The 23,127-nt window shown below is 37.2% G+C and overlaps 1 protein-coding gene across 1 annotated transcript in view; it reads right to left on the bottom strand.

Moving 5' to 3' along the window:
* Positions 1-21,194, bottom strand: part of LOC134800822 (E3 ubiquitin-protein ligase RNF123-like) — an 85,365-nt gene extending 64,171 nt beyond the window's left edge. Inside the window, exons 1-8 of the mRNA XM_063773379.1 lie at positions 21,100-21,194; positions 20,461-20,612; positions 18,956-19,076; positions 17,892-17,961; positions 12,386-12,528; positions 11,020-11,213; positions 10,670-10,795; positions 2,955-3,102 (exon numbers count right to left, since the gene is read on the bottom strand). Of these exons, the coding sequence (XP_063629449.1) occupies positions 2,955-3,102; positions 10,670-10,795; positions 11,020-11,213; positions 12,386-12,528; positions 17,892-17,961; positions 18,956-19,076; positions 20,461-20,591 (933 nt within the window). The 5' untranslated portion in view covers positions 20,592-20,612; positions 21,100-21,194. The remainder of the gene's footprint in view (positions 1-2,954; positions 3,103-10,669; positions 10,796-11,019; positions 11,214-12,385; positions 12,529-17,891; positions 17,962-18,955; positions 19,077-20,460; positions 20,613-21,099) is intronic.
* Between the last annotated feature and the right edge of the window lie 1,933 nt (positions 21,195-23,127).

The raw sequence follows: 23,127 nt of genomic DNA, 5'->3' as shown, positions 1-23,127 counted from the left end.
GGACATTTAGAGAGAATGGGAGAGGATCGTGCCGTCACGAGAGCGTACTTGGGACAACGAAATGGGAGACGCCCAATTGGACGTCATAGGTACCTACCGCTGGAACGACGTAGTTGCTCGAGATCTGCTTATCCTCGGCCATGGGGACTGGCGAGAGCTACCTATCGCAAGACCGCGAGAAACATGGTGTGTTTTCTTTTGTCTTTTCTCGGAGGCCAGGATTCACATAACCGTAGTAAGTAATGTTAGTATTCAGAAAATGTTAACGGGTTTCTTAGTAAAATATCTGAAGAATTCCATCTAAATTTTATTAAAAAGAAGAAGAGATTTAGATGTAAAGATCAAGTGAAATTAAAATGGATCACAAAAGGTGTAAAGGTATCTAGTAAAATGAAGAGAATAATAACAAATATCAATAAATCAATCTGTGACCCTTCTATTTTAATTTACCGTGATAAATACATAAATTTATTCAGAAAAGTTATTAGACATGCAAAAAAATAGCCGTACAAAGGGAAATTTATAAAACCGGAGGATCAATTAAAGGTATTTGGAGCGTTATTAATAGACATAGAAATAAATCAACTGGCCTTAAACAGAATAAACTAGTAATGAAAGTCAATAGCGATACTATATACAAACCACAAGACGTTGCCGAATTATTATCTAATCGTTTTGATTACAGTAAAATGACGAGTACAGGTAATTTGTCCTCTGCAATCCACTGCTTAAAACATCACGATGAAATGTGCTATAATGATATAATTTGGTGGCCGATAACATCTTCTGAAGTTACAAAGACCGTACAAGCCATGGAAAATAAGAAATCTTACGGCTTTGACGAAATACCAATTTTTGTATTTAAACAATCTATAGATATTCTCTCAGAACCTCTTGCACAATTCTTTAACCAATGTTATGATGAATCAATCTTCCCTGATCAGTTAAAGGTAGCCAAAGTTGTGCCTGTGTACAAAAAAGGCCAAAAAACAGACCCGAATAATTATAGACCCATATCACTTCTTCCAGTACTGTCAAAGATTTTCGAAAAGCTTATTAAAACCCGTCTTTTGCAACACCTTCAAAACAATCATATAATTAACCCAAGACAATTTGGCTTCCAAAAGAATGTAGGCACTATAGATGCAATAAATCTTTTGATTGATGATGTCATCTCAAAGATCCATAGTAAAAATAGAGTAGTAGGCTTATTTCTAGACCTCAGTTCTGCCTTTGACACAGTGGACCATGAATTGCTTATGAAGAAACTGGAGTTTTATGGTGTAAGGGGCAAAACTTACGGTCTCTTACGTAACTATCTCGAAAACCGTAACCAATACGTAGAAATAAAAGATACAAGTCATGGTTGCGTAAGATCCATTAAGTCTGCACCAGTGGAAGTAAAACGAGGAGTCCCGCAGGGGTCCATTTTAGGCCCTGTACTTTTTATTATATTTACAAATGATCTTGTTAAATTTATATCTAATGTAGTACCAAACTGTAATTTAATAATGTATGCTGATGATACTAATGCTGTTGTACACGCTAAAAACTTAGTAGAGCTCAATAAACTAATCAATCTTGCAATATCTTCCTTTTATGAATGGTTTACTTTTAATAATTTATGCCTAAATACCGATAAAACTCAAATAATTCTGTTCAAACAAAACTCTAAGAAAAATGACGAGCTTCTAATCGTTATGAATGGAACATCTGTAGCAATAGTTGATGCTGTAAAATTTCTGGGTATACGTCTCGATTCTAAATTAAACTGGACACAAGAGCTGGATGGTATTGAGAACGCAGTTAGTTCAGCATGCTATGCCCTGAGAACGCTCAGAGATGAAATTAATATAGAACATCTTAAAATAGTTTATCATGCTCTAATTGAGTCCAAGTTGAGGTACAGTATTATGTTATGGAGAAACAGCTTCCAATACAACATCAATAGAGCTCTAATCGCTCAAAAAAGAGGGATTAGAATCATGTTTCGCATCCCACAAAGGACGTCTTGCAGGCAGTATTTTGAAAAACTTGGCATCCTTACGGTGCCTAGTCTGTATGTGCTCTTATTACTCACGGATCTCGTTAAACATAGCTCAAAATTTGAAACTGATGAGGAACAGGAGTTGCGTAAAGTGTCGCGCACCAAAAATATAAAAGTTAATTTCCGTCCATCATCAAAAATAGAGGAACACTGTGTAAGACACCAGGCCGTGAAATTGTTTAACAAACTTCCTGTAGAACTTAAAACAATATCAGAAAGTAATATCTTTAAACACAAATTAAAACTGTTTTTATTGAGAGGGTGTTTTTATACTATAGATGAAGTGTTCGATATTGTTTAGTCTCAAGTGTTGATTTACTTGTTTTTGTTTAGTTATAAGTGTATGTGTAAAATGTATTTTCAAACACAATCCTGTATTGTTTATGAATAAAATACTATGACTATGACTAGTACGTACGTTTGTACCAAAAGGCGATTTATGGGCGGTGGTCGTCCATATTCGTCTTAAGGCGGAAATTAATCTAATGAACGTTTTTGCAATTAGGCTTATAAAAATAAATAATCATTTTATGTTGAAACGAGTTTTAAATAAATAACTACGTAGATGAAAAAGTATAATTTTGCCTTTTATCAAATCACATAATTTTTTTCAGATATTTTGCGTATTAAGTTATCCAAATAACGGGTACAAATAAGAAATCCCTATCACCGTTATGAACCCTGGCAGGGTTGACACACTCTTTATTTCATTTACGCGAGCGGAGCTGCGGGCCCGTCTAGTATAAATATACAATTTAAGTATACAAGAACTGCTCGTTTAATGGTATACGATATAGATCTGTCTTACTTGAAATAGCACAAATTAAAATATTTTCATGAAATTACCTAATTTGTTTCCTAATAAGAGTAATAATCAATATTATTGTTTTAATGAAGAATGTCGAACCTTACTGCTCTTAGCCGAGATCGGTCTAAGGTCGTGGAACCTGGCCAGCTCGTCGAGCAGCGCGTCAATGGACTTGAACAGGAGGGCTGCGCGGGCGCACTCCCGCACCGGCGGCAGCTGGAGAGGCGCGAAGTCGTCCTGGGGAAAACTGCGGACAAAATTTCTAGCAACTTTTTACCCAATTTTATGACACCAACTACGCAAAATAATAGCATTAATCACAGGACATAACACACTAAACAAACACATACATAATATGGGTAAAACAGACAGCCCCATGTGCAGAGCGCATGGAAGAAGAGGAAACAGCAAAACATATCCTTGTACACTGTAACAGGTAGAAGTGTACAGGAACCAATACCTAGGGACACTAAAGGAGGCAGTTAGCAACCTGAAGACACTGCTAGGTTTCATGGAGGAGCTGGGGTGGCTAGAGTAGTGCTGCCTCGTTTTCACGCAAAATAGGCACAATGGTTGTCGACTTGCGGAAAATGCCCAGTAAAACTAGTTAGTTAGTTAACTAACTACCCAATTTTATAACAATCAACTAGCAAATACACGTGAGATTAAAACCTCTTAAAATGTTTGAAACCGGGCAAGTAACCGAAAATTTTCATCAAGATAAATATAAGTATAAAGAAAGAAGTACTTACAGGTTGATAGGTAAACAAGCAAACCATGTAAGGTTAGATGGGGTAAGAGAAACACTGGGGCAAGAAAAACACTTGTAGGGAATCCTCATACTGATTCTCTTGCCCCGAGCAAAATAAACTATGTTTATCTTACCCCGCCTGACCTTGGGATACTTTTATATGTTCTACCTACTTATAGGCCAGGAAAGGTACGCTCGGCTAGTATGGCGGAATGGAAATAATTAGTAATAGCTGATTTTTTCGGTGTATGGGACAGATAATAAATCTAGTGATTACGTCGACACATAATCCAAATAAATTTATTAAATTTAGGTATTTAAAAAAAAATGTAAAAATATAAAAATTCACAGAAAATTTGTAAAAAATATTAATAACATTTTTTAAATTTATACTCATAGAGAAATATTTGCTTTATGACGTTAAACATGAATCACACAAAAAATAATTATGTATCCTACATTTAAAGTAAGTAACCTACGGTTATTATTAAATTCAGTATATTTCCGTCCTCAAAAATGGTAATAGGCTATTTTTTCTCTCATTATTTCCAAATTATAATAAGTACAAGCGTTGCAATTTAATCGTACACTAAATAATACCGTATGGTGGGTTTTATGGGGTTGTGCATTAATTGCCTGGTTAAAAATGGTAATAGATCAATATCATATGGGATTTTCATTATGAGTTCTCTTTCGTCGAATACTGTAAAAATCGGCTTGAAATATGATTCGTAACACAAAAAACCATCAAAAACGTTATCGTTGCTTTAAAGTTGCCGCGCAGGAGCCAGCGAGCTAACGCGATTGGTCGTTGCATGGAGCGGGGCGACGGAACGATGAAACTTCCATCGCCCCGAGCGCGAATATTTAAAAAAGTATTTAGTATATATACTATTTACTCGGTCAAGACATATGTATCAGTGAACGTAAAAAATATGGGAGACTAGATTCGAACTAATTATCAGCTTTAATCTGGGCAAGAGTGCTGTAAATAAGAAAGTAAATTTTACGTAATTGCAGGCTTTCCGTCTTTGCGTGCGCGTTAAATGTAATACAATAATAGGCCAACTATATAGGGCTATTATACTGAAACACACCCAATTTGATAGCAGAAAAAGACGCAGAATTAAAATTTTCTTAGGGATTTCAAATCTTTGCGCCTATAAGTTTAAACCATTTAAGGTTTCAATAGCGGTCATTTAAGTACCACCCCTCACCACTAAAATGTAATTATCAAAAACGACAGTTGCTAATGTTCCCCAAAGTAAGCATTTCTAGTTATTGCTGCAATACAGTGGTACCGGGCACATTGCGACGCAAGGCCGAGCAGGAATCGCAAACCTTAAAATATTTGCACTAATTAATTGAGTTAGGATTTTGTTAGTACTCTTTAATTGAATAGCAAAAAATATAAGTTAAGTATTAGAAATACCGTTTTTATTCGATTTTTAATTAAGTAATTATTGTTAAACTAATTTTTACCGTGTGGTGTCGGTTAAAATTTCACTAGTAACATCATTTGGCGACTAGGGCAATAAAAGTCGACACCATAACCAACAAATTAACAAACAACAAAAATTTGCAGTAATATTTCAAAACTCGACTGAACGCAAGCGCACCGGAACCGTGTCGCTCCCCTGACGCGACTCGGAGTCCTGTCATAAAACGTAAGGCCGTGGTATTAACGTCAGCGAATAGCTGAGCGGCGAGCGGTGACTGCAGGCGGCAATAAGGTTCAGTTAATGTTTTTATAATTTGAAATGACTTCGTTTCCATGTAGAAATAACCAAACAGACTTTAAAAGCATTTAATATTTTATTTGTGGCCGTATAAATTATGATTTATTGGTAAATTAACTACAATTATTCATATTTGTGCACAAAACAATATACATACTATAATTAATACTAAATTAACATTAAATAAATACATTATTTATGACATAAAAATACATTGCGCGTATTTAACTACTTAGCACTGTTTAATTACGATACTTGCAAGCAAGTAGTAAAGTATATGGCTCCATCCTATCCTGTACCACGATATACAAGCGATAACATTTTTGCGACAGTTTTGTATAGATAATGGATTTGTCGCTAGAAAATTACGATATCGAGATAAAAGTCAGGTTTCTGAGCGCTATTTAAACCTTAAATGCTTTTTACTTAGGGGCTATTCATAAATTACGTCATTTCAAATTAGGGGGGGGGGGGTCTGGACATCGGATGACGGTAGCATGAAGTAGGAGGAAATGGGGTCATTTGAAGCATGATTTTTGGATGATTATAGGGGGGGGGGTCCAAAATCGTCAAAAATCGATGACGTAATTTATAGACAGCCCCTTATACATATTTTAAATTTGCCGCGCTTTTTCTAGTCAAGCTGAATGTGTTTCACTATAGAATAGTAATCGAATTAGTTCCGATTTTACGTTTAATGCATATAAATAACATAATTAGTAAATAACATAATTTTGGACTAAGTACATTATACATACCTACATGACATCAGGCTATGGTTTGGCGCACCGTGACCCTGAACGGCGCGATAATGTGTTACGGCTGTTAAGAGAAGCCCAGACGGGATGATCAAATCGACCGATTTGATCAGAAATGAAATTGGGGTAAATCTCCAAATTAAGCAACAATTAAACAACTGTACCGATATTTGGAACCTCAGAATACCCGGCCGGATACCGGATAGTAACTTTGCTTGATTTCAGAGTAAACAAATTGGATTTAAGAAACAGTCACGGTCATATTGTACTTTACTCGTTTATTATTTCAAAACAATTTAAACATCCACTCACTTGCACGCGTAGGTACCTACTCATTTCGAACATAGAAATGTGTCCGCGCCAACGTTTACCACGAAACAGGTCAAAACCTGCACAATGCGCACCTAAAAACCGAAATGTAGGTATTGTTAAATTTAGTTTGTAGTTAATTAGTTTTTTGGTGTAAGTGTATGGACCAAGGTCTGAAACAAAATGATTTTTTATTATTTTTTTTTTTATTGTTCCGCCGGCCAAATATTCGGCGGTCGGATACCGAATATTCGGCCGACGGTCAGGCCGAATATCCGGTATCCGACCAAACAACTATCCATTGCATCTCTAATTGAGAGTGGCAACACTGTCGTAGGTCGTATTGCCCTTTTCTAGCATATACGTCCCTCGCTCCTACACTCCCACCACACAGGCAGGTTGCTTTGTCAGTTATACAAGGCAAATTTTCAAATCATTGGCTTGCTGTTTTTTCATCTAGAAGGTCGTGAAGCTAAACTGCTGGTGAGTTTTTGAATTTGTACCTCAGTTTAGCTGACTATATTGAAATAGTTATTTATTTTACAAGGGGGCAAAGTTGTTGTTTAACCGCTCGTGCTAATATTGATACTTGAGCAAGCAAAAGATTCGAAACATGGAATCTTGAGCGTTGCGAGGGTTTCAAAGCACGAGGGTTAAACAAAATGTTTCACCACACCAACCCGAAGCAAATATTAAATGTAAAAATATCAAACAAAATCAAATGAATGTTATTAAATATTTATCATCCAAAATCATGATTTAAAAGTCAATTCTACCAGCAAACATAAGAAAACAACTCAAATTTGCATTTGATTACTTTGCCTCACTTGTGAATAAAATGTAACTTTGCTCTCAGTTTTTGAAGTGCAAAGTAAGCCTTTCCGAGCTGGTGTGGTGAAAAACAGTTTCTAACCGCTTATGCCGTTCAAAATAAATAATTAAATTTTTCACGCCACTGTTCGGAAATGTGGCAATAGATGGTCTAAAACCAAGCTGGAAAGTAGGCAATAGCTGTAGCACCTGAACCACCACTACTACAATGTTTCATTGTTATCATCATCTGTCATTGGTGACAGTTCGCTACAGCAATGAATATAATTTAAAACATAAAAATCAATAAAAGGTCTTTTTTTAAACAAGAAATTGGTCCTATAAATAACCTAAATTTATTTTTGAAGGAAAAAGTTGCGCCACTTTTTCCTTCAAAAATAAATTTCGGTTATTTATAGGACCAATTTCTTGTTTAAAAAAAACGAAATGTCAAACTATTCATTCATTCAGTCAGTTCATTCGATTCACGCTTAAGGCGTTTTTTACTTTTGTAGCTGTTTGTGGTTTTTAGCAAAAACGCTTCTAAGTTTAGAGTCGGTTTGAAGCAAACAACAGAAAAACGCCTCTTAAATGTGATAAAAAAGTAAAAAAAGGCGGGATCGGAAAATTCTCACTGAATTGGATAGTACTATAAAATATAAGAAACACGTATCTACGCTCGCTATAAAAATGAGTTCTTCTAGTGAAGAAAATGATATTCTTACGCTGACGCCAAAAATTCAAGAGACAGCACAGGCAGTGGCTAGTAATTTGCTACCAGAGAAATCGCGGGCTAGACTTATAGTTATGCAAATGTTTTCTTATTTCCTCGCAGTAGTCGTGAAAAGCACTATGTAATGCCTCGGCCGGAAACGCTAAAGATAGACCCGTATTATTCGAGGGCCTCCACTAACGTGTCGGCCCTCAAACTCACTCGTCCATCTTTTAGCGGTTTTCCGTCCTCTCCTACAATGTACTATAGCTGTCCGTTAAATTATCTAGCAAATAAAAACGATCCGGAATAGTGATGTGAAAGTGCAAGAGGATATTAGAAAGAGAGATACCTAAGAGTACCATACCATAATGAATATATGTGTCTTAGCTGTATATTGTATTGTTATAAATAATGTTAAAAATGCTTTATGTTGTTAATGTGTTCCAATTTGTGCCACTTTGGCATTAGCTGTAAGTTGCAATTTGTTATTTGAAATAAATAAAATAAATGTTAATTTTACAAAATGTACCTATCAAATTGTATACTTTACTAAATATCTCTCTCCTCACAGGTGTTACAATAAAGGGTGTATGTAGTAACATAATTAATTAAACACTCATAATATAATTATATTACATACACATAATAAGTGTATCATAGTATAATCACATTGGTTTGGCGTCTTCCCACCACCAGGCGATAACAAACATTTTTTAATATTATTCTTAGGTTCCGAATATCGGTACAGCTGTTTAATGACAGCATTTACACAAAAATAAAACGATAATTAAATAACTTATCATATTCGGAACTACAGATGCAACGGATAGTTGTTTGGCCGCATACAGGATATCGGATGTACGGCCTGACCATAGGCCGAATATTCGGTATTCGGCCGGCGGAAATATACCTACATTACGGTTTTTCAGGTGCGCATTGTAGAAGTTTTGACCTGTTTCGTAATGAACTTTCACGCGGACTCATATAGGTCTATCACTAGGTACGAAATTAGTGCGCGAGCTAGTGAATGGAACGTTTAAATTGTTTTAAAATAATAATCGAGTACGATTATATTCCGATATGAAGTATAGTTACTATCCGGTATCCGGCCGGATATTAAAATAAGGGCGAGATAGGATACCGGATAGTAACCGAATATCCGGTGCATCTCTATTCGGAACCTAAAGTTTTAATCCTGCATGGTGCAAATATGTATAATTTTAAGACAATGACTTGAAAATTTGTCTTTTATAACTGACAAAGCAACCTGCCTGTGTGGTAGGAGTGTGGGAGAGAGGGACGTATATGCTAGAAAAAGACAATAAAATACGACCTAGGGGCTGTCCATAAATGACGTCATCTATTTTTGACGATTTTTGCCCCCCCCATAAAATCATCCAAAAATCATGCTTCGAATGACACCGTTTCCTCCTGCGTCATGCTACCATCATCCGATGTCCAGACCCGCCCCCCCCCCCTCCAAATTTGAAATGACGTAATTCATGAATAGCCCCCTACGACAGTGTTGCCACTATCAATATTATTCTTATAGTGGTAACACACTATCGCACCGCACCAAGAGAAATCGCTTTCTCGCTCCCCACTATGCCATTCTGAAATTAAATAAGAACGATAGATAGTCATGTGCAATTTTTATTTTTGTAGTGGGTCATAATTGACGTATATAATTTGAACATGAACCAATATTAAAATAATATTGGAAATGATATCAGTTATTTTAAATCAGCTATCATTCACGCGCGCGTTCATTTTGCTCAGACTTGGCCGCGCAAATATTTGGTGCGGGCGAGACGCCCGCGCACCTTCGAATTGGCCTGTCACTTGTAGCAACTTGTAGGTAAGTACATACTTACCTACATACTATCCACTCGTCCTTGGCACGAACTCCCGCCACCGCCCGCATTGAAACTGTCCCCGCGCGCCGCAAGGAAATGTAATCCTTAGCATTAGCGCAAAGAGTTCAAATTTGGTAGTTTCATTTAGTGAATTTGTTAAAATGCACATATTTATTACATTGACCATATTTTTGTGTGATTATGTATTGAATATCACTTTGAACGTTATCAGAACAAAGTCTGCAAGAAATTATATCTATAACCATTTTTTCTAGCATGTTTAAGGCGTTAATATATATACAAGTGATATAAATAATATTGATGTCGGATTCTCGGATAAATAGCTTAATGAGGTAGTTTTATGGTAATTCAATCAAAGACCTAATTATTACTTTTTTTTTATATCAAGTTACGACGTATATCCGTGAGGCCCTGCCATTTATTGAATTAGTTATTTTCCGTGTAAATATTTTGACTGATTCCATTGTCGACTCATTATAAATATTATTTTCGTCACGTTTACGAACTAAAAATACTATTACTATTTTTAACAAACAAGAACGGCTCTTTTTTTAAACTATTTTTTTTTACCTACTTCCGGAGAGAAAGTTGGTTGGATTCGAAAATAAAGTATCTTAAAATGATCTAAAGAACAGGAATAAAAAAATAATTGCCTATTACTAATTAATGTTTAACGTAACCGTATCTTTACTGGAGTATTACTTAGGTCATCTTAGGTTTAATTTAATGGAAGCTAAAATGATAATAAGAAGTTACTGCACCTTTTCCACCTATAACGACGCTTATGCGAATAAGTAACGGTCAAAGACCGTCACAGACAGGACGTATGTATTGATGAGGAGGGTCCAAACTTACACAAAAGGCACGTGTCCGAAGTTAGCATACAGGTGTTCTTGCATCGCCAGGGAAACGGCTGGGAAGTAGGCGACGCCGTTACCGTGAGTGACGTTGTTGAATGCCACGCCCATTGAAACTCCGTTCCTGTAAGAAATAATTAGATAGTATACAGCTACATGTAGGTACAACGATATTCTACGTGAGTGAGGTCATACTTAAAGTTCTATTAACCAGGAGCCAAAAACGTTTCCTAGCAACGCCTGACCGTAAAGAGACGCCGCTACGTTCCACCTCCTGACCCTTCCACCGTCAGCATAGGAGTTGGCAGTGTCTATCCTTTTGCCGAGCATCCTGCGACTGGATCTTACCTAAAATACTCCAGCGTTCCATGATCCAGGTCTATGCATGAGCCTATAACGTCTCCTGGCAACCATGCGTGACCGTAAGGAGACGTGGCTACGTTCCACTTTCTAACTCTTCCACCATCATATCCATAGGAGTTCGCAGTGTCCCCAACTCCTGTGTCCATGGAGAATAGGCAGGAACTGGTGCACCAGCCAATCTGGATATGAGATTTTATTAAATAGGTACACTCCATAATTTTACATATACCAAGATAAAGTTTTAGTTTAGAAAATTAATTGAAAAGAATCTTGTAGACAGATATAATTACTTAGCTATTACTGATACTAAAGTTTAATAAAAATCTGCCACAATGTCTCATTTTTATTTAAGCCCGAGTCCCAGTTTTAACGTTACTTATAAATAATACGTAAAAAAGTTTCTCTCTCATGTACATTTAAAATCAATTCAGGCTTGGTCTTATAAGACCTACTAGCGACCCGCCCCGCCTTCGCACGGGTTAACAAATTATACACTTAAACCTTGCTGAAGAATCACTCTAACGATAGGTGAAAACCGCATGAAAATCCGTTCAGTAGTTTTTGAGTTTATCGCGAACATACAAACAGACAGACGCGGCGGGGGACTTTGTTTTATAAGGTGTAGTGATGGTAATTATTAACCCGCATAATCCCTTTGGTCCCGAGCTGGATTTCATACATCCATCTCCCCGCAAACACGCATGCTGTAGCCCTGATGGTCGCGAAGCTGGACAGACCTTGGATGCTGACTCTCGTCTCCAACCAGGACTAGTATGGTATTAACCTGCATGATCCCTTTAGTCCCGAGCTGGACTTCATACATCCATCTCCCCGCAAACACGCATGCTGTAGCCCTGATGGTCGCGAAGCTGGACAGACCTTGGATGCTGACTCTCGTTTCCAACCAGGACTAGTATGGTATTAACCTGCATGATCCCTTTAGTCCCGAGCTGGACTTCATACATCCATCTCCCCGAAAACACGCATGCTGTAGCCCTGATGGTCGCGAAGCTGGACAGACCTTGGATGCTGACTCTCGTTTCCAACCAGGACTAGTATGGTATTAACCTGCATGATCCCTTTAGTCCCGAGCTGGACTTCATACATCCATCTCCCCGAAAACACGCATGCTGTAGCCCTGATGGTCGCGAAGCTGGACACAACCTGGATGCTGACTCTCGTCTCCAACCAGGACTAGTATGGTATTAACCTGCATGATCCCTTTAGTTCCGAGCTGGACTTCATACATCCACCTCCCCGCAAAACGCATGATGTAGTCCTGATGGTCGCGAAGCTGGACAGACCTTGGATGCTGACTCTCGTCTCCAACCAGGACTAGTATGGTATTAACCTGCATGATCCCTTTAGTCCCGAGCTGGACTTCATACATCCACCTCCCGGCAAACACGCAGGCTGTAGCCCTGATGGTCGCGAAGCTGGACAGACCCTGGATGCTAACTCTCTCGTCTCCGACCAGGACTAGTCGTCCAGTACCTGGAACACAAAGAATTCCTTACGTGGCAAACTACACCTCATGTATACTTCATTCCAGATAACATTAGACTGTAGAATATCACCGGACCAGAGTTTTTTTCTCTAGTTATAAATACAATCAGTCAGACTATAAGCAGATTGGTTGATTGCTTTATATCATGACGAGCGAGTTCTCCAGCGAGGGCTTCTACTCATTTAGCTTTAAGATTGTTTGGACCGTCTATGTATGAGGGAAGATATCTTTTCTTTTTAGCCTTTTTTCATGTCCCTTGTCTGTTAGTTTTGCTGCCAGGTCATTTGGATGGTGTCTTAATCTATGGTGGTATGCTTTAGTTGCGTGAAGGATTTCTTCTTTCACAGTATTGATTTGCAGGTATTTATGTATATCAGAGTTGGTTGTTGCCAGAGATTTTAAACCTTTTATGTGAAGTTGTAGCGGGAAACAACTTCGAATTCGATAGAACGTGAATGAATACTAAAGCAAATTGTAGACAGTCACCGTCACAGCACCTGACATCGAGCCTTGTTCACCCCTGCTACTTTAGGTGTATTATATGGAAATTTTCTTTATTATTGTAAACTACCATTACAATACTGTATTATTTATAAATTATGTTGTGATATGATGCACAAGTTGATAAAGTGGTTGGTGCATAATATGGGTGCAAATATATTTTCTTATTTGAAAATTTATTTACAACTATATTTGGATTTCTGGAGCTTAAAATTGAGAAATGTATTTGTGTAATGTTGAATTGATTGCGTCGGAAAGCCGGAGAGATTCTACTCGTAGTTTCCAATTCTCACTTGCACTGGATTTTGCTTGTACACGTGTAATTTTTTTATTTCACGTTATTACAAATTGACTCGTGTAAGAAATAAACACGTATCAGTGAATACACATGTCAACGATTACGTAAAAATTACGCATGAACATAATAAAATTTTACTACTTGCGATACTCGTGTCAAAAATCGCACAAAGTATTTAAAACTCTTATGTTTCAAATGCAAAGAGTTTTTTTTTTTAATAGAAATCCTAACAGCAAAAAGAAATGTACCTACATTGAAAGTAAAAAACTAATAAATTAAAATATGTAATAAATGAAAAAATCCTAGATAAGTTACTTATGCTGTATATTCTTCATTAGTATGACGCACAAGATAATAGCTTTTATTACTTATGCGTAACTGACAGAATTCCTTAAAACAATGCGCATTAATTTTGTATAAAACCTAGCTTCCACAACGCTATGACCATTGTCTTTCAATAGTCTCAGTTTCAAGTGAACATCTATTATACACAAAAAACTTCACAATGAAGGTCTTTGCAGTACTTTTGTGCACTTTAGTAGTAGCTTTTGGCGCGACCGTAGAACATCTTATAGAAAACCATCATTTGGCGAAGTTGGCGAATGGTTTCGAAAACATACTTTTAGAAAATCTTGGCGAATATCTGAGACTACAAGTAAAAATGATTGAGGGAGTTCAGAAGATACAACAATTATTGGGTAATGTAGAGAAAATCTTGGAAAACGATTACACTGGCAATACTCATACAGAAAACGTTGGTGCGACCATTCCTGAAGAAAAAAATGAAGATCCCATTGTGTCTTTGGAATATGGCTTCGAGAATACGCTTTTGGATTATCTTGGTGCATATCAAGAACTGCAAATTAGATTGAATACGGGAATCGAGAAAATACAACTAACCTTGGGCAATGTAGAGACGATCTTGGAAGATTTATTTACTCCTAATTCCTTTACTCAAATCGAATCCGAGAAATTAACTAAGCGTAATAAAGGTAAGAGTTTTACTTAATCAGTTTTTTAGGGTTCCGTACCCAAAGGGTAAAAACGGGACCCTATTACTAAGACTCCGCTGTCCGTCTGTCCGTCCGTCCGTCTGTCTGTCACCAGGCAGTATCTCATGAATCGTGATAGACCATTGACATTTACACAAATGATGTATTTTGCCGCTATAACAACAAATACATACTAAAAACAAAATAAAATTAATACGAGGGGCTCCCATACAACAAACGAGATTTTTTAGCCAATTTTTGCGTAATGGTACGGAACCCTTCGTGTGCGAGTTCGACTCTTACTGGGTCGGTACTTACTAGTTTATTATAGTTCGTTTTTTTAGCATTAGAAAAAAGGTAAACAATCTTGACGTGTCTTTTATTGAAAAACTTTTTTTTTAAATAAGTCACGTCAAATATGTAACAATTACGAATCTAATACGATGATTTATATTCTTCTGCTTTCATAAGTAATAGTTATTGATTTTTAAAAAGCGTTTTTCAATTAAAAGACATGTCAAGATCACTTACCTTCTTTCTAATGCTAAAAAGTGAACTATAGAATCGTTTCGTGAAAAAATTACAGTCGGCGATTAAGTACCTATATACTCGTAAGTACGTATCAATTTATGTGAAATTTATTATTTTATTTTTTTCAGCTAAACAACAAAAAAATGGGAAAAAAGTTTCCACCAATGCCTAGGGAACGTCAACATGTTTGATAATCTTGCAGACCGAGCTGCAAGTGGGCGTCATTATTTTAATCATACTTCTTCAAAACTGTTTTGGCAATAATTTTAATATTGAAATCGTGTATTTTTTTAAATTGTATAGCAATTATTGATCCTAATAAACTTATTAATAAAAAGTGTTTATTTCTGTATTACATGATTTTTACTATATGTTAGAGTGTTTTCACCATGTTTTCACAATATTGTTCTATCCAATATCAAACGATGTCGAATGGCCCTTGAAGAAAGACTAGAGAGTGCCCAATGGCATCAAATCCTTTTATTTTTCCATTGACGCTTTGTTCGATAATGTAACTAGTTCCAGCTAGTTTTTTAACCGACTTCAATTTCATAGTAGGAGGAGGTTCTGTATTCGGTTGTGGCTATGTTTTTTTTTTCTATGTACGTTCACCGATTACTCCGACATCCGTAGTCCGATTTGAGTAATTCTTTTTTTGTTTGAAAGGAGCTACCTCCAAGTTGGTCCCATATTAATTTGGTTCTGTTCTGATGATGGGATCCATGAGGAATTGAGGGAACTCCTCAATTTTTAAAGGCACAAGCATGGTGATTTGGGTGTTTTCTTAAGCAACTCGAGCATTTTCTGTCGAAAACCACCAATTTGATGAAGTAGACCTGATGGATGATGATTTTTTTAAATGTAGTTGTTCAGCGATTACTCCGGCACCTGTGATCCGATTTGAGTAATTCTTTTTTTGTTTGGAAGAAGTTACCTCCAAGGTGTTTCCGTATTATTTTTGGTTCTGGTCTGATGATGGAATCCATGAGGAATTGAGGGAACTCCTCAATTCTTAAAGGCACGTGTAAAGTGATTTCGGTGTTTCCTAAAGTAACTCGAGCATTTGCTTCCGAAAACCACCAATTTGATGTAGTGCGACAGTAGCCTTGCCATGAGTTTGACACTACCCCTGATCAGTAGCCTTACCACGAGTTTGACATTGACATATTCGCTAACGTCTTCTTAACTTACTTTTTACGCATCTCGCTCGCACTAATATGCCAGTACGAGCGAGATGCAAAGAAAGTAAGTTACACACACGCTAGCGAATATATCAATGTCAAACTCGTGGTATGCTGGTAAGGCTACTGATCGGGGTTTAGGGTTAGGAGTTAAGGGGTCAGGGATTAAGGGGTCGGGGAATGGCGGTTGAAGGGTTGCTGGTTCAGGGTCGAGGGGTTCCTGAATCAGGGGTTGGGTTCGTCAGGGGCTGTGAGGTTGAGTGATCGGGGCGTTGAGGGATTGGGTCAGTGGCGGGGCGGAGGATAGATTTAGTGTAGTGACAGGAATTATAATTTCCCAGACGGACTCGAGAAAATTCCTGATTACATATTTATTAAAGTAATAGGTACACGAATTTAGTGTTAAACATGATCTTGTTTTTCATTCATGCGTCGCGCTCTTAACAATGCGTTAAAACTAAAAATGGAAAAATAAAAATAAATTACAAAAAAAATCAAACCGACTTCAAAAAGGATGCAATAAAATATTATCCTTTTTGAAGTCTATGCGTTACCAACTGATATGTTTGAAGTCGGTGCCAAGCCAAGTAGTAACAATACCAGTCAAAAATAATCAGCTTTATGGCTATAAATCCCATTAGAACTGTACTAATAACTATTATAAATGTGTAAGTAATTCTGTCTGCCTCTTTGTCGCCTTTTCATGGCTAAACAACTGAACCAGTTGTTTAGCCATGAAAAGGCGACAGCGACGACGACGGCGCTTTAGGTGAAATTTGGCAAGAAGGTAAATTTCTTGAATTGTTTTATATTTTCAAATGTAGTCCTCTGGATAAGGGACGGGAAATAACGCAGTCCCAATCTCACACTTGCGTGCTATAGACTATTCGAGCATTAGTAAGAAATGCTCTTTAAAAAATACGACGGAAAAAAAATGCATTGGATTTCCACTAATGTGCCGATAAACATGGTACAGACTGCGCCAAAAAGGTTTGATCGTGTGTTCTGAGGTGTGTTCTTAGATACAATCGACGTCAAAGATATGTTTACACTTTTGCACCTTACTCCTTTGTAACAAGGCGAAAAGTGAAAACATATTTTTAACGTCGACTGTACCTACAGAAAGTACATTCATTGTCGTCGTGTAAGGCAATCCAACGTACATCCTTATCGAATCGCACCAAAATCATGGTATTGCTTCAAAATTTGGCTTGGCACCGACTTCAAACATATCAGTTGGTAACGCATAGACTTCAAAAAGGATAATATTTTATTTCATCCTTTTTGAAGTCGGTTTGATTTTTTTTGTAAAAAGTTTTTATATAGCCTAATTACGATGTTGATATCAGTGTCATTTCACCCCACAATATAACGCAACGTAATGTAATGTGTATACAACTAAACACTGTGGAAGCATTTGGAAGTAACTAAAGTAGTTAGGTAGGTAGGTATACCAACTTGGCAGAGCCGTCTTAAACTATGCTGCTCTGGGGCCCTTGGGCACTTAAGAATTTGGGGCCCTTTTGGAAAGTAAAGAAAGCGAATTAAACTAACATTTTTCTACTATGATCTTATATTTATTATGAGTAATCAAATATACTGTTACTGTCTGTCCTTCGAGGCCCCCTGAGGATGGGGGCCATTGGCACGGGCCCCGTGTGCCCTTATGGTAAAGACGGTATTGCAAATTGGCCGTGTCAACGTTACGTTTCGCCTCACATTTCACTCAAAAGTGATACCTAGAAAACCGAGTTACTGGCACATTTACCTAGGCTCAGCGTCGCTCGTTTTCGCCTCAGTGGAAAGGTAGCCTTATACTGCGATATAATGGCATGGTCCAAACTTACCAGTGGAAGCATCAAAAACCACAATCTTAGGTCCGACTCGACCGTGTCTGTCATCTTGAGTTTCATTATTCTGTAAAAATAATACAAAAACAGTTAAAAACAATCCGTTCAGTCATCATCATTTTCTCGCGTTGTCCCGGCATTTGCCACGGCTCATGGGAGCCTGGGACCCGCTTGGCAACTAATACCAAGAATTAGGCACTAGTTTTTACGAATGCGACTGCCATCTGACCTTCCAACTTTCAATTAGGGGTCATCTATTAATTACATCACACGTTTAGGGGGTGGGAGGGGGTCAAGAAAATGTGACATGTTGTGACAAGGGGGAGGAGAATCACAAACTTTGTGACGTCACTTTAACTTCATCAGTAACCGAAAATGTATTTAAATTATTTTATTCGCTATACAGTTAAATAACAAGTTTTTGAAACGATAATCGTTTTTATTCGTTTAATTTAATTTTTTAATCAGTTTTGGGTTATAAAATTACTAATATTTATTTTGTCAAAAATATTTTGATAAAATATTAAATAAATTTTTGCCGACTTCGTTGAAGAAATGTGACGTCACACCAGGGGGGAGGGGTTTGCCAAATGTGACCAAGTGTGACAAGGAGGGGTAAAAAACCTAGAAATTCGTGTGACGTAATTAATGGACGACCCCTTAGTCCGGTTTCCTCACCATGTTTTTCTTCACCGAAAAGCGACTGGTAAATATCAAATGGTACCAATGAGTTTTTCGAAACTTATGTACGAAATAAGTTCCGAAAAACTCAATGGTACGAGCCGGGGTTTGAACCCGCGACCTCTAGCTTGCAAGTCTTACCGCTATAGTCTGTATCTTTAGGTATTTAAATAAAATTAAAGAAAATCTACCTTCAAATGGCTCCTTAAGCCAGTTGAGGGTAGATGAAAAGATTACACGATCAAATAATGTAGATAGGTTAAAGTCAGGTCGTTCAGTGACAGATCCAGGCGGTTTTGTATTTGGTTGGTTAACCAATAAATGTTATAACTACCCAAAAAAATAAAAACAATAACAAAATAAAATATTAAGGTACAAACATCAACTATTACCACAGCGGTGTGTTTCTTGCTCGGTTTGCTCTTGTGTGTAGAGGTCGCTACTTTGCTGTCCAAAATTTTTGGCAAATTCTCCTTAATGTGACTTAGGTACTTGCTTCTCCTAAAAAAACATAGTACACTAAATACAAGCTTATATGGGGCTTATTGGGGTCGCTCGTTGTACGGCTGAGGTTAAACAGACACTTTTTAGAGCTTATTGCCAGTCGTTCTATACGAGCAGCCTATGGATTAACTATACCAAAAAAGCTTACAGTGCCTTGCGTGTCCAATTCAATAACGGGTATAGAATGCTATTGGGGTTGCCGCGTTTTTGTAGCGCATCATGTTTGCTGAGGCACGCATGGATGATTTTTATGCAATAATGCGCAAACGAGTGGCCTCTCAAATGTGTCGCGTGCGGGGCAGCGCCAATAGCTTCTTAGCGGCAATAGGAGAGAGGCTAGATAACCCTTTTAAAAGATGGGTGTCGCTGCATGCTCCTAAGTACCAGGACTGTAAATAGTAATTTTTAAGTTTTTATTAGGATAGGACTAGGATAAACTAACATAGATATAAGTAAATAGTATTGTACATAACTAACAAATATGGACTGTAATTTTGGTCTGAAATAAATATATATTGATTGATTGATTGATTATCTATGAAAAGGGACCTTATTGTCGATGGCGCTTACGCCGCACAGCGTCCCGCGGCATTGTATTTATATCGGAGCATCGTTAATAATGGCGTAAGCGCCATCCACAACAAGGTCCTTTTCATAGACAACGTCACATATAAGAGTTATAAAAATACCCCGGGGTTTTGGCGCAAGATTTTTTTACACTAGCCAAAATCTGGGTAAAAACTGTGACGGAAATTATTTGCGCATATGAAACCCTGGGGTATAGTTATAAACAAACTGAGATGGAAAAGCTAAAGTTACTGCCTTTTTTTTCTAATAAATATCTAAATGTCAGAATTTTCAGTGCTTTTCCTGCATTTTTTTCGAGAACCATTTATTTTTCTCTATACGGCACAACCGAAGCACAGCAGTACCCACGATTTTTGAGGTTAAAATTTAAACACTTTTCCTAGATGTTAATAATCTGTGGGTATTATCGCCCACATTGTTAACTGTCCATCGGAAAACCTTATTACAAAAGGCTGGTCCACCGATGAACAGTTAAACTGTCGTCTAGCAACCTCTAAAAAAAAGCACCCCTCTATCTACCCCGGCCGGAGATCTCCGTCAATTATTCTGTACCCCGTATTTGATATGGACGGAGATCTCGGCCATTTTAACTCCAGTCGAAAAGCAGTTTTTTTAATCAAATTAAAGCTGCTTTTCACCAGCCAATTATCTCGGGTGCAAAAAAATCGGTCGTAACAAAACGGGGTCTCCAGCGCGTGTGGGGAGCGGGAGATAAGGGCAATGAACAATTGGCCGGAGATCTCCGGCCTGGGTAGACAACAGGTTAAGAGTGTCTCTGTTTGTAGGTACTAACACCAAATGTCGTTCCGTGTTCTCCTTCATGACCATATCGTTTCCGAAAATACGGCGCACAGTGTCGTGCACTTCGCTCTTCTCTGCGGAGCCGCTGCACACCCCGAAAACTGACTTTAATACGTTCATCATTGGGTCTAGTTTCCTCTGTAACTGCACACAAAAAGTTTACTTTTAATACAGTTTATGAAAGACACGCCAAAAGGTGAAACACATTTTTCCGCTGTCTGTGATTTTAAATCAACTAAAACTTGTTACCGATGTGTATTTATACATATATTACATATATAAGTTCATTACACAAATCCGCTAAGTACAGCGATAAAAACTTTTCGTATAGCGAGGTAAAACAATTAGTCAGTAAAAAAGGCGTCCGTCCGTCCGTCTGTCTGTCACCAGGCTGTAACTCATGAAACGACAGTTAAAATTTTCACAGGTGATGTATTTCTGTTGCCGCTATATCAACAAATACAAAATAAAATAAATATTTAAGTGGGGCTCCCATACAACAAACGTGACTTTTTTGTCGTTTTTTGCGTAATGGTACGGAGCCCTTCGTGCGCGAGTCTGACTCGCACTTGGCCGGTTATTTATAAATGATTTACTATAAAGCGAGTAGATAATGAAACAAAAGTCATACCAGAACGCCCACACCCTCAAGAAGCGAACTATATTTGCTACAAAAACCAATAAATTGAAGTAAACATTGTATAAAATTGCCTTTATATTGACAGTTTCACTTGACACTGTCAAGTTAGTAGTTAAGTACTTAATGTCAGGTAATGTTTAGCAGTAAACACATAAAGGTTTTAGTGACCATAAAAAGTTTTGTGGCTGGATCAAGGCTGGATACAATCTATAAAACGGCAAGCTGGGTAAATTGAAATTCTAGCTTTTAAGAACCTTATACCAAAGAGAATTTAGACTAGAGCAATATTGTCAAAGTAAATTACTTGAGTCCTTGCAGGTTGGGGTCCAAAGAAAATATAATCACTATTTTACGTTTTATACTCAATTACCATAGACAAATTATCACAATGTATAAAAATGGCTGACAGATTACTGTCAGTCGTTAATACAATTTTGTGTTTTTTCTCTACTTTATCTTGAATGCTTTACCTTAACTTATTGTAAAATAATATGAGTGTGTAGAGTAGGTATGTGTAACAAATATTAAAGCGTGGCTAGTGATATTTGATAAGATTTGATAGAAAAAGTTATGAAAAAGTGGTATTTATCGTTTTGGACCCCGCTTGACCAAAATAAGGCCCGTTACAAGGCCCATCGTGGTATGGGGTGACCCGATATGGAGTGCTCAAGGTATGTATTTTTCTAACAACTGTCGTAGGATCGGCACAGATCATTTTAAATACTTACCTGGTAATCAGACCACGCTAAGTTTTCATGCCAAGTGCCTTAAACTAATAACGCATAGACAGATAGTCCCCATACGGCTAACCTGTCAAAAGTGAAGCTGAAACACGATCGATGTGTGCGTGCAAGGCTCGTGTTTTACGCTCAGCAACACACACATATATACAAAAACGTGTGGCCAGTATATAGATATTTCCCTCTAAGTGGGGTATTTTAACCACATCCTTAACACTTGGTTATTTGTAATAATTTGTAGGTGTGTAGATTTGATTTTGTAGCAAAAGCTTTTTATGTTCCTTTGAAGGATTTTTTAGCATTACTGTAGTTTTCAATTAAAAAACTGATACATTTTTACTATTTTTAATTTAAAATGTGCATAAAATAATAAAAATAATACATAAATTGAAATAAAATAATGAAATATTTAAAAATATATAATTTTTGTAGAATTATACAACGAACTTCAACTAAGCGTATTCATTTTAGATTTTAAACGTCATGTCTCATTTTGAGGAAAAAATATTCACTACACTGGCAACATTTATAAGAAATGGCGGCTGTCGAAACTTTGTATTTTTGTATTTACGATTACCTACGTAAAAATATCACATTAAACTCGATACTTACGCGTGAAATGTTATGTCAATCTGTTTGCTTTATGATATGATGCGTTGTGACACCCATTCACTGCACAAACAACCATCTCCCCTGTGTTTTTGATTTTTAAACGGGAGGTGTACACAAACCGATTTGACCTTGAGAACTGCCAGGGCCGTTCGAATACGGTGACACGAGTGCGACGTGACGTCGCACTTGAAATGGCTTCACTTGGTATGTACGAATACTCTATCTATGCCTTATAAATCTATGCCAAGTGCAACGTCAAGTATGGAGGTTATAAGAAATTTGCAACCGCGTCACCTAGCGGACGCCCTTGAACATTTGAATCGGAGCTATATTTTGGCTAACTACATTTTGACTTATAAGATGAATAAACTCTAAGGAAAAAATGTGCTTCGTAAATAAAGAAAAGTTATTCTCGAAAAGATGGCGCCACACCTTTGGCCTTTGCTCGGGTAGATGGCTTTTTAATATTTAACAATTTTAACACATATGAGTGAAAGAACACGGGTCAAAGTCATATGGAGTTCTAAAAAAATGAATAAAAAAACATTTATCCATATAATATATAGGTACATTTTTGATATTTTTATACATTTTAATTTGTAGTTTTATTGCTGTGTCGATAGCTAGCAGTAAATTTACTGTGACTACAAAATTTACTATGAGAGTA

This window comes from Cydia splendana, chromosome 20 (assembly GCF_910591565.1).
Source record: "Cydia splendana chromosome 20, ilCydSple1.2, whole genome shotgun sequence".
NCBI lineage: Eukaryota > Metazoa > Arthropoda > Insecta > Lepidoptera > Tortricidae > Cydia > Cydia splendana.
This window is presented reverse-complemented; position numbering and strand designations above follow the sequence as displayed.